Here is a 25,945-nt window from a genome sequence, read left to right as displayed (position 1 = left end):
ACAGTATTTTTTATGGGAGGTAAACAGTTTCTAACTCTATCTATCTATCTATCTATCTATCTATCTATCTATCTATCTATCTATCTATCTATCTATCTATCTATCTATCTATCTATCTATCTATCTATATAATAGGAAAGTGGGAACTCAAATCCATGGACTAAAGAATACAGATATAATACAACCAAATAATCTACAGCAGGAATGAGTATTTTTAAGCTCTCAGTAGATCCTTTAAAATCCTAATAATGTATATATGAAAATGTTATGTTTGTATATGTATGCATTTAAAAAGTAGCTATAATTTGTATCCATTTCTTAATGACAATGTAAATTGACACTATTGACATATTGATTGTGTGTGTGTGTCATATACTAGTTATATAATATATTATTATTATTATATATAAAAGAAACTAAATATGTTTAAAATTAATGTGCTTGTATATTTGAACTATGTTTTCACTAAAGATAAAATACAGGAAAACCTGAAGGCCAAAGGAGAGTGCGTTTCTCCAGCAGAGCACGTGAGGGCGCTGTGAGGTCACAGAGAGCAGTCAAGTGCTCGTGAAGCGCTCGTGAAGCGCTCTTGCTCGAGTCTCCGCCTCTGCCAGCAACACCGCGGATGACGTTGAATAACAAAGATGGCAGGAGGAAACAGCAACTATTGGGAAGGTGAGGTGGCAAAGCGTTACAAATTCCACTCGACCAAAAGCTTTACTGCGCTTTGTGACAGCTCACGCCAATTCCTTGTTCTGAACAGTCTTTGGCGACGTTTCCTTGAAAACGTTGTCAGGTTACCCCCTGTTAACTATCGCCGTTAGCATTAGCTCGCTAGTCCGCAGAAACGTCAGTCTTTCCGATTAGCCCCAAATCCTGACATTTTTCATATCTCTTACTTTAAACATTTGTCATGTGGTTTTCATGTCATACAGACCTTCCGTATTTAATGTAACACTAACATATATAAGCTCTCAAAAAAGTTAAGCAGCTGTTTGTATATGAAGCTGGAACAAGATTTTTCACCAAAATAGAAACTCCTGGCCCGTATTTCAAAATCTTAAAAAACTGCTCTCCTAGACAGCCCTTGAGGGCTTCATACCCACGTTTTGAATGTTCTTACGTGTTTGTGACTCTGTTGTGACAGTAAATATGAACTGTCAACGACCAGGTAGACTAATATGAATGTTTTGTCTTAATGAATGTGTTGTCTTTGTATAAGCATATATAACTACCAGCTAACGTTGTCAGTGATATGCTGTGTATAATTTTATAAAATTTTCTGATGTTACTTATTTTGTTATCTAATATAAACCGTCGCTAACTCTAGAGACGCTGTCTTATATTTTTGAATGTATATAACCACTTTTTGGATTTACTAAATGTGATCTTTATTTGATTGCATGTTGACAGACTTGCGGAAGCAGGCGAGGCAGCTGGAGAACGAGCTGGACCTGAAGCTGGTGTCCTTCAGTAAGCTGTGCACCAGTTACAGCAGCTCTCGGGACGGCCGGAGAGGAGACAGGTGTGATGCCACTGTGCCTCATCGAAGGAATTGTAATGTTTTCTAAATCTCATTATAAAGATTATGGTGGTAATAATAACAGTTTTCTGTTCTCTCTCTGTTCAGTAGTTCGGATACAACACCTCTGCTCTCCAACTCCACTCAGGACAGAATGTTTGAGACCATGTCAGTGGAGATTGAGCAGCTACTTGCAAAAGTAAGATCTCTGTAAAATGTGCCATTGTTAGGTGCTATATTTTTTCTTTGTAGTCTTCCAACCTGCTCCTCATGTATATTAAATTACGTATTGACTGATAAAGAGTGGTTTTTTTTTAGTGGTCAGTAACTGATTTCTAGAGAACAGGGATATATATTTCATTATATACAATACCACTAAATGAAAACGTTAATAAGTATTCAAATAAATAAGTACCCAATTTAATTTGAATTTATTTATTTTACACATTATTAATTAGATGATTTACTAATGGTTTTGTTTCACTTTGTTCCTGTGTTTTAAAGCTTACAGGGGTGAATGACAAGATGGCTGAGTATACAAGCACACCGGGAGTAACGTCTCTGAATGCTGCTCTAATGCACACTCTCCAGAGGCACCGAGACATCCTACAGGTGAGCTTCTTATCATTTAGAATTATAATATGCCCAACTATTAATATACATGAATCTTAAACTGCTGTTTAAAAGTTTGGGTGAGTAGGGTGTTTATTTATGCAATTATTCTTTATTTTTTAAAGGAATTAATACGTTTATGTAGCAAGAATGCATTAAATTGATTCGAAGTGGCAGTAAAAAATGTATGCTGTTACAAAATATTTGTTTCATGAATATATATATATATATATACATACACACACACACACACACGTTCACACACACACACACACACACACGTACACACACACACACACATACATGATATATTTTAATGAATACAAAGTAAAAAAACATATATATATATATATATATATATATATGTGTGTGTGTGTGTGTGTGTGTGTTTTACTTTGTTTTCGTTTAAAAAATCCTGGAAAGAAAAAAAGCTGTATAACAGTTCCATAATAATATTAAGCAGCAATATTAAAATGATTTCTGAAGGATCATAAAGGCTGGAGTAATGGCTGCTGAAAGTTGAAAATTCAGCTTTGCGATCAGAGGAATAAATTGCATAAAATGTTAAAATAGAACACATTTATGTAGTAATGTTTCATAATGTTACTGTTTTTACTGCATTATTGATCAAGCAAATGCAGCTTAGGTGAGAATAAAATACTTTGTTTATAAAGATTAAAAAAAAAAAAAAAACTTTTGAAAAAATTGTGTTTTTATAATGAAGACTGTATTCTCAAGATGAAAGGACACTTCCAGTATTTGACATCAATATAGCTGGCCTTGCTTATTTATAACCACCTCATCTCTGTTTTCCTTTTGTAGGACTACACACATGAATTTCATAAAACCAAATCAAACTTCATGGCAATCAGGGAGAGAGAGGATCTTTTGGGATCTGTGAGAAAAGACATTGAGTGAGTTTTCTCTTTAATTGCCTTTTGAAACCAAAAAGGTTATGAAAATCGATTTCATCTAATGTGTAGTTAACTTGGATTATGAAAGCTTGTATATGGAATGATAGTTCTCTCCAAAAACATGGTTTCTGCTTACAATTCAAGCTGTCTGGTCTTTATACCTCCATGCTGTTTCATTCCAGAGCAAAGTATACAAATTTGTTGAATCCAGGCCCTGATGAAATCTATGGATTTTTTTCTACACATTTCAGGATTCTTCTGAATAGATTCAAAAATGTGTTAAACCTGATATGTAAATAACACACTCTTATTTTAGTATATTCAATAAACGAATACATGAAGAACGTGCAAGCATTCTGTGGAGTTCTGCAGTCACCAATTTGACATGGTTCTGGTTGTAACCCTGAGATCGTGACTGCAGGGCTGGATAATGACTTATTGATCTGAGCCACAATGCTCTAGCACATCTATGGGCTGCTTATTTAATTGTTTACCTTGAAATAGCTTTGGTACCATATATAATGAGAAAAATGCCATACTACTCCTTGCAGTTGCTATTGAACTTATTTTTTTAGTCTAAATAAACTGACTCAGTCCATCTCTCACAGCACTGTATTAATAAACTCTGTATTTATACAAGTTAGGGCCGGGTCCCTCTCTGCCTCATGTTCAGCTGCCTCCCACTCACCCGACCAGCAATAAACTTGTTTACGCAGAATAGAGAACAGCACCTCGGCAGATTTTATTCACTTGAGCATCAGTTTGAGTGGATTACTCTTAGAATGTTGCACAGATTTGACCTCATCAATCAGTACTCTGATCAAATTAAATTATATATAACTCAGCAAAAGAGCATTCTGATTATTAATAACCTGGACATACATTGTTTTACTACCGTTCAAAATTTGGAGTCTGTTAGATCTTTAAAAAATTGCTATGAAAGAAGTCTCTTGTGCTCACCAAGGCTGCATTTATTTGATCAGAAATACAGTAAAAATGGTACTGGTTTAAAATCATTTAAAAATAACTATTAAAAATAATATAATTTTTAATTTAATATAATTTTGATCAGTTTAATGTGTCCTTGTTGAATAAAAATATTCATTTCTATTAAAAAAAAGATATCTTCCAGACACCAAAATTTTGATTGATCTTGTTTATTGATCATATTATCTGAACACCACTATTGTTAAATTTGATTATTGTACAGACACGATCTGTTTTAAGATTTTTATTTAATGTTTGTCAATATTTTTTATCAAAGTCAACATCCAAATAATTTAATGTATTATTCCCGAAAATAGTGTAGTAGAAAGTAGTTAATTAATACAAGGTGTAATATTCATATTTACCCCCAGAGGTCGATGGTGCACCTCTTGTAACACTCTGCTGGATTTGCCAGCCAATGTAGAGCATTGTTTGCACACACATACTCCGTTACTTTCTGTCGTGCAGACTTTGAAGGTTCTAGTTTCTCCCGGGCCACCGCTCAAGCATCACTTCCTTGAGTTTGTGTGGTGCGTGTCGTGCCTGCTGTGCTTCTCCTGTTACTGGGCTCCCCATCGATCAGCAGCTCAGTGCTATAGAAATGTCAGCAGGCAGAAATGACAAAGCCCCCTGTGTGAGGGCACTGCCCTTTAAAACCTTGTTGGAATAATTAAGTTGGCTGTCGGCACCCTGTCACTGTGATTGGTGTGGACTGACAGTTGATTTGACCAGCAGGCAGGTGTAATCCCATAGATACTGAATTAATATCCTATCTACATCTGTCTGTTTACAATAGGTACATAGAAATCCCACCAGAGGGTGGAGCCTAGTTCAGACAAGGTTGTCGTTCAGGCTGCCATTTCTCACCCTCATAAACTCTCCCAACAAAGATGGAGATTTGTTTTAATTTGTCCTGTCAGGCAAGTGGGTGTCTTTAGAAAAACCTAGCTGGTGTTGCACAAAGCAGAGGGGGTGTTTTTGTCTTTCATTTTCTTGATGAACTCTTGGGAAAGGGCTGTTCTTCCCAGCACTGTATTCATTCATTATTTACACTAAATGCTCTCTGTGAGAGAGAGCTTGTGCATGGCACAGGATGAAGAGAAACCCTCAACATTAAACCTCAACATTACCCCCCCACTTCAACTGAAGTGCCAGACTTTCTATAGAATGATGTTCTAAAGATGCCACCTGTGTTATTGCATGTTTCTATTTAATTGTTAATTAATTTTCTTTTCTCTTGTCAGGACATATAAGAGTGGCTCGGGGGTGAATAACAGGCGGACAGAGCTCTTCCTGAAAGAACACGAGCACCTGAGAAAGTAAGACCCTTCTGCTGTCTACTTGATGAAATTCTCTTATATTCACAGTAGCACAATTTTTGTGTGAAGAAATTAAAGAATAATAATTTAACATTTGCCAGTTTTTCTTTAATGGGAAGGAGCAGCATTTAAAAAAAATCACATGGGACACATTGATTTTAAATGCCTTTTTTTACTCCAGGTTTTGGCCAAAATGTTGTAATTTCTAATAAATTATTATTATAATTATAATATTATTTATTATAATACAACATTAAATTATAATATAGATGTGTTTCTTTTATTTTCTAATGTTAGATTATCAAGCATTTTGGCAAAAACAAACGAACAAAAAAACTACAGGAAGCACTTCTCTTTTGTTGACCACAGCTAGTTTATAAGTTTGAGAAGTAGTTTGAGGCATACATGTTACAAGCAATGAAACAATCTGCTCAAATACAAGCAATCTGCTCCCAGACCCTGAAAACACTGGAAGTATGCATGTAATTGAATACAGTGCTGTGCTTTACTCTGTAACTCACAGTGCACATATTCATTTAATTAAATTGCAGCCAATAGCAATTAAATAATCGCAAAACAAAAGCTCTATTGTGATTTTGGTTTTATTTCAATTAAATGTTTCGCTCTACATGGTACTACATCTTCATTTCAACCCTTTTTGATATGATCAACACAACCACTAATAGATCAATAAAGATAGTGGTGCAATTCTAGTCAGTCTAGAGTTTGTCAGTGATTGAAGAGAGGAAGCAAACTGCATAAGTGCCCACATTCAGTGAAGTGACACATTCAGGTGAAAGGGAGAGAATAAGAAGCTCAAAGTGTAGCAGTAGTAGTTTTACAGCCACTTTGTCAGGAATGGAGGAAGGTTACCTTTAATAGACACACTGTCATTCATCAGTAACTCGGCAAGGCCGCTTGTCTCTCTTGCGCTCTTCTATGTCAAATTGATGACTTAAATTTGTGGAGTCATCATAAGGGACTGGCCCGACTGCTTGTGTAGGCATGGAGTGATTTGGTATAACAAAGGATGTAAAATTCACACTGGTTTTAAAACGTTAAAATAAATCAATGGGCTGTGGTAAAGAATTTGTCAGAGAATTTTCTCTGGGTCATTTGTTTCATAGCAAAGCCTCAGTATATCAATTTGCAAGAGGTAAGTAAAAGAGACCAGTGACAGAGACGAATATTACACTCACATGCTTAAAGGCTCATGTGGATTGATTATTGATCAAGTAAAGCTTGGATTAACAAGCTCAAATGAAAGTTTTACTTCTGGGATTAAATTTATTTCCTCATGAAAGACGTTCTTATTTTAATTTATCTATGATAGAATATGATTCAGAATATCATACCAGTAGTATTGTTGACGTACTGTACATCCATACGCTGCAAGATCACAAGAGCTCTGTATGTACGATTTGGGCTGTGGTTGTCTCCTCATCTTCCTTTCACATCCTGCTCGACTCTCATAGAGGAAGTAATCTTTGGTGTTCTTGCTTGAGCCCATTCCAGTGTAAACAGTAATTGAAGTCAGTGCCATCAGGAATGCCATTTAAAGACATTAACCGCAATGACAGTCTGACTCATAGATTACATTGAGCACTCTGAGAAAACAGGGAGGGAGATTGTGGAAACACATTGGAGACTACTACTCTGGTAAATAAGGAAAGATCCGGCCGAGAAAGTAAGCAATAATACAGTGCTATCTTGTTACAGGAAATATGGCTGTTCTAAAAAGCTTTTTTTTCTATTTTGCTCCTTTATAGGACTTGCATTCATTAAGTATCCTGCTGACCAAAGCAGGCCTAAATAACTTAGGACCTTATGAACTGAAGACTGAAACTGGTTCTTATCATATTTCTTCAATTGTGATCCTCACACATTTGGAAGGTTTTATTAAAAAAGAACGCTTATCAGATTATATTATGAAGAATAATACTACAGGAGGCATTGCAGGACTTTTATTATTCAGTAGTCTTGTCTGATAAGGTGTATATGACAGGAACGCTGCCTGCAAAGAGCATGAAGAGCAGGCATCTCTAGATCCATTATACATTTACTGGAAATGTCTGGCCATATTAGTGCTGTTTATATCCAAAGCAGACTTAAAGCAATTACACAGGTCAGCTCCTCTTATTCAAAGCTGGTTGAAAATACTCTGGCATTAATGTCTGGGTTGATCCAAGAATATCTTAACATTCATCTCTTTATTACAGAAAGATAAGAGATTAGTATGTGTACGAATATGCGTTCTGTAAAGTATGTAATTTTAAAACACTTAATTTTTTAAACAAAGCATTAAGTGTGTGCAAAAATATCCTACTGATATAGATTTATTTTATTTACAGAAATGCACAAATGATGCACATACATGCTGTGATACCTATTGGTTCTGCAGTTTCCCCAACTGTAGCTTTTTAATATTTGCAGTTTGTTATGTCCCACTTACTCTCCTTGCATAGGACTAAATTTGAAGTGCTGAGCACATTTCTTTCTTGGAGCACAATCACAGGGCAAGCAGGGAGGCTTGATTTTCACTCACAGCTGTGTGTGTGTGTGTGTGTGTGTGTGTGTGTGTGTGTGTGTGTGTGTGTGTGTGTGTGTGTGTGTGTGTGTGTGTGTGTGTGTGTGTGTGTGTGTGTGTGTGTGTGTGTGTGTGTGTGTGTGTGTGTGTGTGCGCCCATCTCCACTCCTATCAGAAGTCTTTGAAAGTCATATTCAGAATTTGATTAGCATACAGTTGGTAAACTTTTTAACATGTAATGCCATTGTAAATTTATATTAGTAAGTGAAGTGCCATCTTAAATTTATATTAGTAAGCACAGTGCAATTTTTTATTTATATTAGTAAGCACTCTGCCTGTTATTATGCCATATACTAGAGGTCGACCGATAGTGGATTTTGCAGATACAGAGAACTATTAATTAATAGTTAACGATTATTTAACCGATAGTTTTAAAAATGGATACGGAGCAAAAACAAAAATAGTGTTTTACTTAAAAAAAAAAAAACAAAAAAAAAAAAATAGTTCTTAGCAGTAGTAGTAGTAGTAAATGTTGAAATTACCACACACTAATGTGGTGAAATCCATTTAAATTTATTCCTAAATTCCATCAAATTCTGTTATTTCTGTTAAAGAGTAACTAAACCAACTTTTTTTAGTTAATGATCTATAAGAATGGGGCTTTATTAGTGCTTGTTTCAGGTAACTTTTTTGACATTTGAGTATAAAGTGTTTTAATTCTATAATATATGGTGTAAAAACGTCTGAGTGCTGCCCTCTTCAGGTTGAACGGTGGCTACTGCAGTTGATTTTTCCTATTGGATGTTGCGGTGGCAAGTGACGTAAGCAGTGGCAGGTGACGTAAGTAGTTTCCAGCTCACCACGCCCCTTGGTACGAGCTACCACGCCCTTGGCAGTATAAAACCATCTTGTTCCGTCAAAATCACTGTAGTGAGTCAGGAGTTGGAATTGCGAGTATTGAAACGATCAGGGTAGACTATTATAGCATCTATTTAGCATATCGATTATATAGTTATTTAGATCTTCAAGTTAGCGTAGATTTATCTGTATTTAGTACAGTGGTCACAATGGTACGGAGGTGTGTTGCTGGTTGCGACAGCACTGCTGGACTGCATAGTTTTCCAGCAGACTTTAAAATTAGGCGCCAGTGGTTGCATGCACTTGGCCTGGAAGACCGTGAGTTCCCGCCTAGAGCTGGAGTGTGCAAACTGCATTTTACATGGGATTGCTTCTCCAACGCAATGGGGTTGGAGATGGGCTTCTCCACACAGCTCGCGCTGAAAAGCGACGCGGTGCGGGAGTTAAGACCGCAGTTTGAGCCAGTTGCTCGAATTGATATGAACAGACACCTCGACATCCTCCACTTCAGGTGAAGGTAGGTGAGAAAAGCCCTCTACTTCAAATGATTGCTCTGTTGCAAAGCTACTTGCGTCATTACAGTCACTCTCCATTTTAGCGTCTCTGACAGCAGCTTTCAATCAATCCGTCACTGCGGGTCTCATGTTCACGCCGCTCTCGCTCAGCCCCGCCCTCGGTTCGTCCCCTCTATCTCCGCTGTGATCTGCCCACTTTTCAGCATTTTTCAAATATTGTCAGTGGGTGGAGTCAGGCTCTGACCAGGGGTTTAGTTACCCTTTAAAATTTTTCTGGATTCTGTTTCCATTTGAATTTTTCTCCACTCCTTTTTAATAGTTAAATTAAAGTCTAATTATTTGAATACATAAAACAACTTTATTTTATTAATTTTTTTCTTAAAGAAGCCTTAATTCTGTGTATTTAAGTTTTTATTGTCAAATCAAGGCATGAAACATTAATTTCATTTATCTTTTCATTCCTAAAAAATTAAGCAAACTTTTTTTTTTTTTTTTGGCAAACAAAGAAGAACATGGAATGTTGTGTGATTATTCCTTAAGAAAATCATGTTTGTTTCATTTTAGTAGTAGTAGTTGGCTATGTACTTTCTACTGAAAAATAGACTTCAAAACAAACCAACTTGCTCAAATCAAATGGTCAAATGCTCATGAAATGACTCTCAGAGCAGTTCTGGAGTTGTTGTTCATGTGTTTTCATCCTCATTTAGTGAGACGGCAGACGCTGAAATCACAGCGAGCATCACACTCACTTCAGTATGTGTAATAAATGAAACCTTGCGTCTGCGCCATTCATTAACAGAGACACTCAGAACATGCAGGATTCATATTTAAATTGACTTTTGCAGCTTAATATTTACAGATACTAGTCCATATCGCGATTTAATTTAAGTGTAATTACATTTGATTAATTCATTAAAAATTTGACAAATTCCGTGACATTCTGCATTCAGCTGTTAATTCTGTTTTCATGAATGTATTCGGCGATACCATTGCATTTTCCGTATCGCGGAAATCATAGGGCCCTACAGTTATACCATCACAATGTATACTCTCACAATTTAACTCCTTCTATTCTTGAACACTTAATGATTATCTAATCCAAAAAAAGAGCAGCTCTGAGTCTAGGAGAACTCACCGGTATCACACACACTCCAAACGTATCGCATTCCACTCGAGCAGCGGTCAAAAAAAAGTTTTTTTAACAGACACAAGTTTACTTCAAGAATGAACAATGAGGCATAGATAAGTTTGAAGTTGAAGCTCTATAAATGAAGCATACAGACTTTATTAGAGCCACAGAAAGACAAATGTTTTGATGAAAATGCTCAATATACAATTCATTATGTACATTAACAACGATTTGTGCGAATATAATGTCATTTAACGGAAAACTATGTGAATGGCGCTCTGTGGTGCGGCAGGATTTTCTGTCAGCTGCATTTAAATCCAGGTCTGAAGTTTCTCTCTGTTTTCAGCGAGCAGCATCGTGTGTAAACAATTAGCACATGCTGTCAGTGCAGGGTTTCCCATACATTCATTAATTTGTGGCGGCCTTGACAATTTCAAAGCTGACCGCCACGGATTGATTCAGATTTTTAAACTATTTAATATGGGTACAATTGTATTTTATTGTAGAGCTGCACGCTGCTTGCTCCCTCCCCCTCACAAACTGACAACGGAGGCACGCACGACTAGCCCCTCCTCTTCGAAACACGATCTGAATCAAAACATGAGCATGCGTTTTTTAGAGGACCCCGGATTGTTGCCGGTGCTTAATGCTTATTCCCCCAGCGAAGATTCCAGAATCAATCCGGAGTTGAATGGTTAGTAATGAACACTGTTGCTCAACATAACTCTGAGAAGTTAGTCTATGTTAAGCACTGTCGCGTTTTCATTACAGATTTGCGCAAAACTTTTGTGTTTTTTTTCTAAATATCGATAAACAACTATTGCGAAATGACGGCGTGTCCATTAACCGATGTTATGGGACTAAAACGTCATATTTTTTCCTCTCGCAATCAGTCATTCCAAAAATCATGGCAACGGACGTTGGTAGGTTTATATATATCACAGCCACCAGACTAGACATTATGTTATTATTATCTCCAGGTTCAGGTTGGTGTGTGTTGGTTTTTGTCCTCGTCAATCTCCAGGTTTGTGTGTGTGAATGAAAATTCTATCATCGTTTACTCACCCTCAAGTTGTTCCAAACCTGTATGAGTTTCTTTGTTCTGCTGAACACAAAGGAAGATATTTGGAAGAATGTTTGTAACCAAACAGATCTCGGTCCCAATTGACTACCATAGTATATATTTTTTCCTACTATGGTTGATTCTGTCATTCTTCCAAATATCTTCCTTTGTGTTCACTTGAGGGTGAGTAAACGATGATAAAATTTTCATTTTTGGGTGAACTATCCCTTTAAGGTATCTGACACTAAGTGTTGGCAATGGAAATGTGTACTTGTCACAAAAAATATATGATATATTTATGATATATTTATGATATATATATATATATATATATATATATATATATATATATATATATATATATATATATATATATATTAATGATATATTTAACTTAATCCCCACCCCCCCTTCCCCGGTACCCAAACACCACACCACCGCAATTAGAATCTAATTCTGTGGGAAACACTGCAGTGATTTCAACCACTAGAGGCCACTCTCGCACTGTATAATGAAAACAGACCCTCCTCAACAGCTCCGGCATGGATTTTTGCCGATAACGATTGTTCCAGCAATCAACTATCAATGCAGATTAATCTGCAAAACAGATACCGTATTTTCCGGACTATAAGTCGCACTTTTTTTCATAGTTTGGCTGGTCCTGCGACTTCTAGTCAGGTGCGACTTATTTATCAAAATTAATTTGACATGAACCAAGAGAAATTAACCAAGAGAAAACATTACCATCTACAGCCGCGAGAGGGCGCTCTATGCTGCTCAGTGCTCCTGTAGTCTACACTGAGAACATGGAGTGCTCTCTCGCGGCTGTAGATGGTAATGTTTTCTCTTCGTGCTTGGTTCTAAATAAATGCGACTTATAGTCCAGTGCGACTTATATGTTTTTTTTCCTCATGACATATTTTTGGACTGATGCGACTTATACTTAGGTGCGACTTATAGTCCGAAAAATACAGTACATCGGTTGACCTTTACGTTATACAATATATTACAGTATATTTCAAATATATACTATATACTAGAGTGTTTTGTGATGTTGTGTAGGGTGTTTTGAAAGCAAAAGGTAGACTGAAGTGGTTCGATCAAGTTTTTACTTGCATTTGGTACATAGTGTTCATTTTGGGCCCTGATTTGACCATTTCTAAGATAAGCAACTACATAAAAGTTAGTAACACTTCCTTTTTTTAGTATCCTTGTTGCACTTGTTATACGTGCTCACTAAACTGTAGTAATAACTAGGGCTGTGTGGTTAATCGAAATCGTCACAAAATTAAGATTTTCCACTGCCCCGACCTCCCGCAGTATGCTATCCTATCCAATCAGAATGCAGCGCGCCTAAATGGAGTGCAAGAACAGAACAGACTGGGTATATGGCTACGTAACTCCAGGTCCACACACTCTTTCTGTGATGCGTATTTTTTCAGAGCCCATGTTAACAGATAAGAGCATTCACACTACATGCAGTAAAAGATGCGAAATATGTGAACAGAAAAGGTTAGAAATTGAAAGGTGCGAAAATGATATCTAGCACATGAGCATAGAGAGAATTGTGAGTGCACAGGCCGCAGTTTGAGTGAGAGGTGACACGTTTTAAGTACTTGCACTCTCTCCAGGCAAAAGCCGCGTGTATCTGGGAATCTAATGCGTCTGGTTTTGTGACCGAGCAAAGGAAATCTGTGGGCGAGTGAAGAGATTGGCACTCACGCATTATTTTAATGTGCTTTTGCGTTACAATAATTTGCTCTTGCTGCTGCTTCTGCACCGCATACACATACTGTATACACACTGCAGATGGAGTACGTGTGAACCTGTATAATGTATAACAAATATACATTAAGCTACAATGAACACTATGATCAATGTATGGCAAAAAAAAAATCCCTGGACACGGGATTTATTTTTTTATTTTTATTTTTTTTGCCATATGTCTACACTTTTTTGCACACCTTTACTTAGTGATAATTTTGACTTATGTCTGTTCTAGAGACATGGTACAACTTTTTGATAAAGCTCTAATTGGTTTTCTTTTGGAAATATGTTTCAAATTCATACTGAATGCATTTATGACTGTAAAGCATGTCTGTGTGTGTCAAAATCGTGATTAAAATCTAAATCGCGATACTTTTTTTTGTCCATATCGCACAGAACTAGTAATAACAGTAAATTATGCATGATTACAAACAAATTACAAATTACTCTAAACCAAACCCTTGCACTTACCATATAAGTGCATTTTGTTAATTAATTATTCTGTACTTAAATTTGTGTAAATACATTCTAACAACAGTGTAATTACACTAACATGGACACCTTAAAGTGAAACCAAAAATTCTTAACAAAATGTTCCTTTCTCTTTGTTTTGGATTTATGTGTAAGAATTTATGCTTCTGTATGTCCCCATTGGTTGCTGATCCGTTCTCTGCTGACATCTTAAGATTTTAAATACAATTACATTATGCCTTGGAATCCCTTGATTCCATTTTAAAGCTGTTATCATATTGTAGAAAATTGTTATTGTACTTAAGGTGGACACTTGGGATCAGAGCATTGTAGAGTTTCCAAGATGTCCATTTATTTATTACATTGGAAATGCATTTGAATTGTGCCCATACAGCAACAGTCCATTAGCTCATCTAGAAGAGACTCTCTCTCTAGCACTCTGGATGTGGGGATTCAGTATGGCGACTTTCCCACCCAAAAAAAGTACAAATGATAAAAATTAGTTTAGCAAAATGCAAATGACCTTGAGTCTTAATTTCTGCTACACTCATCATAGTGCGACTGGAACAAAGCACACCTTTAAATGAGAAACTTTTGTAGTTCCATTATCAAGCCCACAGTGTTTTTCTCACTAGCTCTCTGTGGTGTTGGGAGACCGAAAACTTAAATGTCATGCCATGTCATTGGAAAGCTGTGGCCAGCCATAACACAAGCTTTTTTTTTTTCTTGGCCGATGAGCTCTCTCTTATAGTCCATTATCATATTAACATGTTATCTATATCAAAGGTAACATCTCCACCTGTAGTTTCATGAATGAAAGATCCAGCAGATGGAGCTCACCCGCCTGGAGCTCAGACGTCTCTCACATTCTCCTTCTGTCAGCTCTGTGGAGCTGGGGTATAAATCTTGCCTCGCATAGGTCGGCCAATAACAATGAGTTGGATTTTTTGATGAGCCAGCAAGATTCCTCTCTGTGCCAGCTTCAGAAAAAAAAAGCTGCAAAACTGACTTCATGACTGATGATGAGGACTCATTTAAGTACATTTCCTAATTTTAAACCCATGTTAAATGTCCAGTGCCTAGCTTTGATTTTTAGAGCAGCTCTTTAGAGGGTGGGACTTCCCACGTCTTCTATGGCTTAAAATGGACTGCATGGTGGCCTCTGTCAGGTGGAGCATGGGGTGTCCATGCAGCATACGTCACCGTTACGTCTGCCCTGTAATGACAAGGTGTATGTTCAATAGATGTACATTATCAGTCAGAAATTTGGACACACCTGAGGATTTTTTTTTCTATTGGTCATCAAAATCCTTTGATTTCAAATTAATTTTATTCTTGAAAGCTTGAAATTAGTTTTGTAGATATAAATTGTACTTTCATACCAATACCTTTCACCGTCAGGGAGCTGGTGTGAATTTTATTTTTTGTGTTTAATAATGTTTTTGAAGGAATTCTCTTATGCTTACCATACATATATTCAATCAAAACCAAAATCTAAATAAAAAACAATAATATTTCTAAATATTACAATTTTAAATAGCTGTTTTCTATTTTAAGTTGTAATTTATTCATTTGATTGCAAAAGCTGAATTTTTAGCTCCAGTCTTCTGTCACATGATCCTTCAAAAATAGTTCAACTTCTAATGTAATGATTTGGTGCTTAAGAAACGTTTCTTATTATTGCCAATTTAAATGTATAAATACACACACACACACACACACACACACAAATGTATATATGTGTGTATGTGTATGTGTGTATATATATATATATATATATATAAATAAATAAATAAATAAATAAATAAATATATAAATAAATAAATAAATAAATAAATAAATATTATATATAGTATATAATATAGTATATAATATATTATATATAATATATAATAATAAATATTATATATATAAATAATATATATAATATATATATATTATATATATATATATATATATGTATATATATATAATATATAACAATAATACAATAATATAAATATTAATACAATAATATAAATATTATTGTTTTTTATTTAGATATATATAATATATGCACATACATTTTTTATTATATATTTATATATAATTATATAGTAAACAAATTAATAATCATTTGATTTGATTAATTCTGTTTTGTCATTTGTTATTTCATATTTTTGATTAATTGTTATTAATCTTGGGGGGAAAACAAATGCAAATCTAGACACTTACACAAAATGGGAGGAAATGGGAGTGATGATTGCTATTAAAAACTAGAGAACCACAATGTTAGAATTTGCCTGTGCTGGCAAATTTACAGCCACATGATGTATAGTTATCTTTAATGTCCATAACACAAACATTGCGGTTATGTGCCGGAATTTTGGGATAGGAGGGTTAAGGATTTAATTTTTTTTTTTCAGAGCAATAACAATAGTCATGTTTTGATAAAGCGCTAATAATGAAATGAGTCAGTGTGTCCAAACCTTTACTGATGTTGTCATTACTACATTACTACTTATTGCACTGATGCATTTTAGTGAGAACCGAAATTTTACTTCTTAGCTGTAAGGAAAAAGTTTTCCAGAAAACATTGAGGCTGAAGGTGAAAAATACAGTGAGAGGTAAAGGAAGAATGGTTTTAAATTACCTTTATGCTAATGTACCCATTAATGACTGCAGAAACTGAGATTTAGGGATAGTTTTCTCCACCAGTGGATCTTTTGTGTCTCATACATTGCACCAGAACCCTGACATCTTTCCATTGCCAGTCTGCCTCGCAGCCAATAAAGAACTACAGTAAATCCTTCAGCTACATCCAGGGCTTGTCTCAGCCTATAAAAACACAGCAAGAATTGGACCTTGACACCTCTCTCAGATGCAGTAATGCACATTTTATAGCGCTAGCCTGGTGATACATAGGTGAAACCAACACCGCCACCCCATGTCAGCTGTCCACAGCTCCATGCAGGTGTGCTGTATATGTGTTTTGATAGAGACATCTTCCAGCCTCTTTATATGAACTAAATAAAAGTGTAGTTTAACGTTAGAGTTTAGTATTAGAGTTTAGTACCATGCATTCATTTTGAACTTAATTTCGACAAATAATAATATATTTCAACCAGCAATAACTTATTTAGCTTGTTAATAAATGCAGAATTTCTTGAATATTTTTGAGTGATGACATAAAAATGGATCATTAATCTAGAGTTTTGAATCCATTCATGAACATTACAGTTAGAACTGCTTCACAGAAATGAACTGTACATACCATCACATACTATGTTTTGCGTCTGAAGTTTAATAAAAAAACTATATATTTTTCGCATTCTCATATTTGCCTTTTTTTATATGAAATATTTTGGCAAGCAGTAAAGTAAGTGTTGATTTATTTGTTGATAAGTGTTGATGAATTGTAGTTCTTAACTGTTATCGATGTTAAAACTTATGCACATTTCCAAGATAAATTTAAATATATTAAATACATCAATATGATGCCTGAACCATTAATCAGCTCAGGAAATGGCTTGCCCTAAAAGGCTGTGCGTCAGTACAGTACCAGCCGTGTTTGCATTAATTAACATTGAATAGATTTTTTAAATATTGATTAGTCTTTCATTTTAGGTTAAAGGTTTGCATTTTTATCTAATTAGATATTAGCTCCGTTTAGAAGGCCAAGCTGATTTAATTTAAACTCCTTGTCAAATTGTGCAGTTGAACATGTCATTTTGTTTTGTTTATGTAAATGGGTGCTTTTCCCAGGCATAGTCATATAGTGATGTCAGATTTGTTCATACATTAATACTTCAACCCTGGAGACAATGACCTAATGACTTCACTGCTTTGTTTTGCTTTTTGTCTTTTCTCTGAAACATTATCAGTATCAATCCTAATTGGCGAATAAAAAAAAATGAGGAGCACATTGTTTGCTTTGAGCACTTCTTGAAACACAAGCCTCAAGGGGGCTATGGGGTATGACACATTTCTCTGTGTGTGTGCACGCATAGTGGTTAGTTATTGGGCCCTGTGGAATAGGACCATACACCAAGCCATTTATACATCTCTTGTGTATTTCTCAGGTGAAGTGGGTGGGTGGGGTGTCTGTTGTGGGTTAAGCATTATTTCCAAATAATACTGTTCAGGGTATGATTTCTGGGAGGAATGAATAGTGAATCAGGTTTTTTTTTTTTTTTTTTTTACACAAATTAATATTATTAATTAGTTAATACCCTGACTGTAAATTGATCAAAACTGACAGTAAAGACATTTATAATGTGACACAGGATTTCTATTTCAAATAAATGCTATTCTTTTGAACTTCTTCAAAGAATCCTGGTGTATCATGTACCACAAAAAAATAATAAGCACACAGGATCATGTGAAACTAAAGACTGGAGTAAATGCTGCTGAAAATTTAGCTATGGCATCACAGAAATAACTACATTTTATAATGTGTAAGGAATAATGTACATTCATCTGGTTGTTATCGCAGAATATCCTTCAACAGGGTAATAAGAATTACACAACTTCCCATATAAGTAAATAATTGGACACTGTATATTGTTTGAGTTGATTAGCAAGCGGCTTTCAGCCAAGACAATTGAACAAGTTTAAATTAGAAATTAGACATTTAAGAAATACGGTACAGCCTTGTCACTTATTACACAGCTTTTAACCACTTAAATAATTATAGAAAAAAGAGGAATTGATTTAAGATGAAAATGTTTATTATTTTATAATCCATTATGGTGTACAAAGCAATCGTCATAGCAAGGAGATAAACACAGCAGCAATATTGCAGTACTGTTAATACTGAAGTTGTTATCGGGAAGTAACACACCTCGAAATGTAATGACTGACCAATTATAATCAAGAATTCCAAAGAGCTGTGAAATAGATAAAAAAAAAAAAATTGTTTTTAATTATAATGCTATTTCACTATATTTCCTTTTTTTTACTCTATTTTTTTAATCCGATGAATGCATCCTTGGTGAGAATATAAGATTTTCAAATACATAAATATATCTTATTGACCCCAATCTTTTAAATGGTAGTGTACAACTTCTAAACGTCCATATCAACAATTTATTAAATAGTAAATTGGATTTCATGTGCATAATAAAATACTCACTGTAGTCCAGATGTATATGCCAGCAACCGGAACTTTGCTGAAGGCTTTACAAACCTAAATTGTATCACCGTAATTTTTAGATTGGCAGTCATGTGTACTAGCTAATGTAATTGAACTAATAGCCCTGCTGTTGAGTTCGAAATGGATGAGGCTTAATGGGTAGACCAACTATATTTGTTAAAGTTTTTGCATTGTCCTCTAACTAACTTTCTCACTAGCTGATTTATTTCCTTTGAAATGGACTTTTGTTGTAGGAAACCAGGTGTATGTATGTCTGATGCCGATGATGTAGATTAATGAGGCTTAAGGAAGACTTAATTATTTATCAAAATAAAATGCAGATGATGGTAAAGGAACCCGTTTTATCGAGTCCCATCGGATGCTAAATATTTGCCCTGCTAATTGCAAACTAAACTGTGCAAAATCAGCATCATTAGCGCCCACTGGGGCAATTTATAATGATTAGTCTAGTCAAGAACTTGGATACTTCGTCTTTGCCAATTCATTGTTTTGGCTTCTTGATCAATCAAAGACATAAGCTCTTAAGATGACAGCCATTTGACAGAGCAGAGCTTCTCGCATCAGTTTTGCTGCACTTTTCCTTTCTTCAAAGCAGGAACCAAGATACACGTTCATGTGCCTGTGAAGACGGAGACCTGTTCTGCAGTAGTGGGGCTGAACAGCATGTGGACCATTACACTCTATTCTCCCAGCTGCTGTGTGTGTGTGCCAGATTTCTTTCACTTCTGCTGACAAACCAAACAGACAGAAAGAGGGTTCACAGACATCGGAAGGAGAATTTGCAATCTCATTTTTGCTCGTGTAATCAAAATTGGAGTTCTCTGTCACACCGAAAACCATTTGTCTGGGAATTGAGGACTTTCTTTCACCTGAGGTCTCACAGGCCCTGAGACTTTGTCATCTAAATAGACAGAGGATGTGATTTTGAGCAAGTATAGAATTTCATTCCCACCCTGCAGGCCTGCATCTCCTTTTCAGAAAGAAAAATGGCCATGGTGTGTGAATGAGACATTCCAGTGTAGACACAGTAATGCAAGATTGAAGAATTGTTCCTGAAAGATAATTTCATTCACACATAAGAGAATTGTCTTTTCTGAGCAAAAACTGTAGTGACAATCTGTGAATCTATTTGTTTCCCACACAATTTTTTTTTTATTTGTTTGCAATCAATATAATCTGTTAAGTCTCAAATGGGATTTTATTTACTCCTTTTGCTGTTAAGGTGTGAATTTTTAAAGCAGAATTGTAGCTAGTTTTGTATATGTGATGTACATGGCAGAAAATGGACTCACATGTTGAACATATTTCTCTATTTCAGCTGCACTCATTATGAATAGTTGGATAAAATTGTTTTTGAAAATAAATGTAATGCATATGGATGTAGTCATTGAGTGTCCACATATATTTAGCCAATGCTGATAGTAGTCCTTTATTGTAATGCTGATGAAATCAGTTTTGTTGAAAAACATTCTGGTGTCCATGTTAAGGAAATCAGCATTCACTGCATGTTTGCCATTGATTGACTCCTTCAACATGACTCTCAAAGATGAGAGAGGGCTCCAGTAATTCACCTTGTTATCATTGACTAAACACCTTTCTTTTTCCTTTCTTGTATCCTTACAGCTCAGATCGGCTTATTGATGACACAATAAGGTGAGTCTAATTTCATACAAACAGTTCAGACACTTTTTTTACATAGGCTATGCACTCATAAATGGCAACAGTTTCCATTTTGTAATTTTCTTTTCTGAAAGAAGAGCCTATCAAGGGTCATGAAATCAAGGAGGAAGATCTCAGTCGATGGAGAGATTCAAACAACTGACCCATTGTTTTTGCATTGTGTTGATATTGCTAGGTTAGAACTGCAAGTGGATTTAGACTCTATAAAGTTCAAAAATGCTGTCATTTATTAACCCTCACGTCATTTCAAATCTTTCTTCTGTAGATTTTAGAAGATACAGTGAAATTCAAAGGGGTCTGAAAGAGTGTTAAGTATTGTTTTTCATATATATATGTGTACTTTTTATTATTTTATTTTTCATACTAGTTCAAAGTCTAGTTTTAGTTAGTTTATTTCCAGTTAGTAATTTTAGTGCTTTAAATTTAATTTAGTTTGTTTTTCTCTGAATATTTATATTTAATATGTTTCAGGCTTATTTCATTTAGCTAAAATGTTTTTAATAGATTTTAGTTAATTATAATAACTCTGGACCAAAACAACACTAGACCCCATTGACTTCAGTGACGTCATTGACTTTTGTATAAACAAAAAAACACATTTTCAAAATATGTTCTTATGAATTCTGCAGAAGAAAGTAAGTAATTCAAGTATGGAACAACATGAGAGTGAGTAAACAATTAATCAGAATAATTTTCCCTTTAAGGGAAACTAACAGAAAAGCATGTCATTTGCATGAATCTGCCAGTTTTGCCTTTTTCCTGAGGTGCTTTAGTATTGAGTATTGTGCTGCTGGGCACTACCTTCTTTCCCCTTCCTGCAGATCTATGTTGGGGCATGAGAGCAGCCTACACTTTTACTGCTGCACCTAGGGGAACCCCAAAGCTGTCGACCGGCACTGGTGTTTAATTAAGTTGGCTCCTGGTCCGTGCAGCTCTTTTTATCCCACCTCAGTCTTATTAAAGCAAAAAAATTATGCTATATCAGCTGCTTATAATCATTATCTTCCCTTTGTACCACCCACAGCCAGGAGCCACCAAGATGAGAGCTCATTGTTTAATGTTTCATCATTGCTCTGATCTCTGAGGATTGTGGGCACTCACGTTTCTTTTTTAATGATGTCAGATTGGTCTTCCATCTGTCACAAGCAATACTTTAAGAGGTATACCTCCTTGCAGGTAACATATTCAAATACACACCCAAATATGAAGTTTAAGAGATCCGATTAAGCTTGTGTATTCTTCATTTCGTGGTGTACAGATGCTCAGGTGTGTGGGCTGAGAACAAAAACTTATATCAAAATAACTCTTTGTTTGTGACCGAGGGCCCCTAGGAATACAAAACACCGGAGACCTTTTGTTCCCTCAGGGTGAACTGTCTTATTTAATGTGCTTTATGACTTGTTTATGTGAGTGGTGTTTGGCTGCCTAATTTATCCTCAGATCAAGAAACTAGCACCTCAGTGGTCAGTGCATTGCACATTGCTTTAAAGTTGTGTTGGCTCTGATTTTACAGGTTTAGCCTCAAACTGATTTTTGGTTGAGGTCTGTTTTATGTGGGTGTGATAGATAAGCTCTCATGTTCATTATGATTGAGGTGAAGGGGTCTGCTTTGAGCACTTGTGGTGAACTATATGTGATGGCTTTTGTGTCGCAGAGTAGGGCAGACAGGAGTTTAATGGGTGCCAGTGCTTTGGTTTGCACTCACAAACCTGCCGAGTGGGAGTTGGAGTGAGCTATAATGTCACACAGCAATTTAATCTTCTCCACTAGGAACAAGAAAGCATGACTCAGCTGAAGAAAACAAATAAGTGTTGGGAACGGACCAACCCAAAAGTGTAATTACAGCATTCAACAATACAGAATTCAAATGCATTAAAGGGATATTTCACCTAAAAATTTATTTACCTACCCTCATTTCTGTCCAAACCTTTGTAATGTTATATCCGTTATAAAGCAACCGTATACATCGTGTTTCCCATTTGTCTTAAGCTTTGTGAGAAGACACTGATGTGTAACACACATGGACCACTTTATGATACTTTTATGGTTTTCTTCATCCTTTTTAAAGCTTGAAAGCTTCAGTTTCCATTTAAATAATGGAAAATAATTACAAGTGCATTCTTCATCTTTTCTGACCCATTAAAAAAAATAAGTCATAAATAAGTTTGGAATAACATGAGCGAGTAGATGATGACAGAATTTTCATTTTTGGATGAACTGTGCCTTAAGCTAGGACAAATAATGGCTTTAGCAAGAAAACTTCTGATTTGTTCAAAATATGAGGTGTTCACTTTCTGCAGTGTCAAGGGAAATGGATATGTAATGGTTGGTCACTTTTCTGCATACTTTTGGTTTCTAGCTGTGTGTGGCTAACGTCTCTGGAGCATTACATCAATGCAGCTTCTGCCTTCCTGTCTGAAATCAAACCTAGTGAAAGAGACATTTGCTGTCTTTGAGGGACTTTTTCCTGCGTCTGCAGTCCTGGCAGCTGCTGCGCCCTTGACGTAATGATCGGAGCACATTTTGACCACTTCCAGTGCATATGTGCTGTGATGGGCCATTGCCAATAAATCTACTCTTCTGTTTTTATTTGTATTTATTTATTTATTTTTCCACAGCATTGCAATGGCAACCAAGGAGAACATGACCTCCCAGCGAGGTTTTTTGAAGTCTATACAAAGCAGGGTCAACACTCTGGCCAGTATCCTTGATTTCTACAAGTAGTGCATGTATGCATTAGGGCTGCATAATGTATCAGTGCAATATTGGTTTATTGGCATCTACCTGCTTTGGAAATGTAAGTGGATATGCACATTTCCCCTGTTTTATCATTTAGATTATTTTTGTCATGGAGCACTTCCTAAGTTAAAAACACAAATAATTTATTAACACTGTTAAATGTTATCTATCAATTATAATAGGCCACGAAAAATACTTGCTGTCTATATTTGAGGCAATGCAATCTGCTGTATACCTGTATTTCCTTAACTGACCCCTACTTCAGACCGTTTCCCTGCCATCAATAACCTAATACAGCGGATCAACTTGAGGAAGAGACGGGACTCATTAATTCTGGGAGGAGTCATCGGCATCTGCACCATTCTTCTGCTGCTGTATGCATTTCACTGACGGACAGGGGAGCTAACCAACTTCTTTTGGGGGGAGGGGCATTCTGCAGAGCTGTGGTGAAGCCTTGAGAAAGGGCTCAATGAGAGGCGGACCATTGGGGCCACAAAGCAGAAGCCCACCTGGCCTAGTCTGATAACAAGATTGATTGTGGCCAGCATGGACCTTATTTGTATTTAGCATTGGGAGGGGTTTAGCTCTAACAGCCTTTTTTTTTCGGTACTACAAACAATGCGCTGTTCAGATGTGAACTGGGACCCGAGACCAAATTACTAACAGGAATAGATTTCAATGTGCATATTATAACACAGTGGCTTTGAGACGAGCGATGCTGTGAAGCATCAACTTTGTGTTGTGCTGTTCCTGTATATTATTAATCGGAAGAGGGTTTTAATTTGATGATCCTTTTAGTAAGAGGGTTTCTCATCATGCTGTGTACTTTGTGAATTAATAAATTATTCATATACAGGATATTAAAAAAGTGTGTCAAACACTAGAGGCCCGTCCTCTAAAGCTTCTGTTTTTTAGATATTTCTAAACTCTCTCATCGATGACATTTTACACTGGTGAAGGCAGTCCAAAAATAAAACACTTGCATTGCAGCAATTGACATGTCTAACCCTTCTCTTTCAAGGTGCTTTTGCTTTATGCTTTTACTGATGTTACGTGTCTTTAAGTTAAGAGCAGATTCATGTTAAGAGAATATTTGGCTAAACCAACAAGCCTGCGCTCGCAGCCCACTTGTCTGCTGACTTACATCCACACAGCTCCTCCTATGGAACTGGAGCGTGAAAGACAGAAGCAGGCCAGAGCTTTAACATGATGAATATACAAGCTGAAAAGCATCGATCCAGGCAAATGAAAGACTAGCACAGGGATTGCATGTAGAGGTAAGACCAGCAATCTACACAGAGTTGGAAGAAAGAGAAAGAAGGATTGGAAGCCTTATTGTCACCACCCGTTTTTTTTTTTTGTCCTTCTTGTGTTTACAAATAATTTGGCATCTATAAAAGTGAGCATTTCTGCTCTCACATCTGGAGCTCTATGCCATAGTTCATCTAGAGTCTGTTTGACTGAGGTATTTCCATAGATGCATAAAGAGAGTGATGTTCACACAAAATCAACATAATCATTCAATGGAGAGATCAGCTTCCCCAATATGATAAACTAGATTGGGCAGTTGGATACTTTTTTCTTTGTTCCCTGTTCGTCCATTATCTAAAGGTCACATCAGTCTCCTGCTGTTCCAGTCCATACGTTGACCAAGTGCCCTGAAATACAGAACAAATGTTGAGGGCCTGAGGGTCTATTACAGATCAAATGAGCCTCATTGACCAAATTGTAGATCACAAGTCACAAAAGAGGTACCTTGTTGTTTTCTCTGCCTAAATGTGTCTGTAGGAGAGGTACTGCAGCTGTCAGTTGGAAGCTAATAGGCCACACACAGAACTCCACAGGAAGCCTCCTCACTTCCCCTGCTGACTGAAACATATTCTCTTTGCACCAGCCCAGAGGGAAAAAATGAATAAATATTTGTCATCTCTGAATTGTTTTATTTTGCTCTGCATGTTGCCTTATTTTGTTCATTCCTAGTGTTCTTATGATGGGACTCCTACCTGATCTGAGGTGAGAACGGAGACATCACATACATTACCTGCTCTGCAATTCATGAATTTTGAGGTATGATGGCTCTGGAATATCTTAGAGATTTTATTCATTTGCTCTGTTGAGGTTAAATTAGATTGCTAGCAAAACTGTTCTCTGAATGTAGCACTAAACAATGAAGCCCTTTCTGCTTAATTTCATCAATAGCTGCAGCTGAGTAGTAATGCGTGTGTGAGGGGGTCATTTAATTCTTGGTTTTCTGGGCAGCTTTCCAAACAGCTACAGATGCTGAGTAGTCAGTGAGTCTGAAACTGGAGACAGAGATCACAATCTTTCTCTGTCACCGTTGTGCCCTTGAGTGAGACACTTGACCTTAAGTTATTACAGGGCAACAGTAGTGACAGTCATCTTACATCAGGAGTGTCCAGTTCTGCTCCTGAAGGGGCAATGTCCTGAAGAGTTTAGCTCCTTGCCCCAACACACTTACCAGGATGTTTCTTACTTTGCATTCTTTTTTGGGACCATCCCTATTCTTGAACTAAATTATAAAGAGGACATTGATTTATTGGTACATGTTACTGCACCAAAAAAGTATGTTGATGCCAAAACACGTACTACAGTACTTGTGTAAATCATATTAACCACATTTTGAGCCACACAAGAGCAATATGGAAATGCTCCCAGTGCATGCAAAACCTAACTAGCTGGATGAGAAT

General features: G+C 36.2%; 1 protein-coding gene across 2 annotated transcripts; it reads left to right on the top strand.

Moving 5' to 3' along the window:
* The first annotated feature begins 522 nt into the window (after window positions 1–522).
* On the top strand, window positions 523–24,232 carry gosr1 (golgi SNAP receptor complex member 1). Of its 2 annotated transcripts, none has more exons than XM_059514353.1 (9): window positions 523–675; window positions 1,414–1,525; window positions 1,634–1,721; window positions 2,027–2,134; window positions 2,957–3,048; window positions 5,280–5,354; window positions 20,442–20,471; window positions 23,117–23,199; window positions 23,503–24,232. In XM_059514353.1, exons 1-9 carry the CDS (start codon window positions 645–647, stop codon window positions 23,625–23,627), a joined length of 744 nt encoding a protein of 247 aa, XP_059370336.1. In that variant the 5' UTR covers window positions 523–644; the 3' UTR covers window positions 23,628–24,232. The 2 variants fall into 2 exon arrangements, with proteins under 2 accessions (XP_059370336.1, XP_059370335.1); XM_059514352.1 differs by having other exon boundaries at window positions 1,631–1,721.
* Window positions 24,233–25,945: the final 1,713 nt, after the last annotated feature.

This window comes from Carassius carassius, chromosome 28, assembly GCF_963082965.1.
Source record: "Carassius carassius chromosome 28, fCarCar2.1, whole genome shotgun sequence".
Lineage (NCBI taxonomy): Eukaryota > Metazoa > Chordata > Actinopteri > Cypriniformes > Cyprinidae > Carassius > Carassius carassius.
Note: the sequence above shows the minus strand (reverse complement) of the source record. Positions and strands in the feature narration are given on the sequence as shown.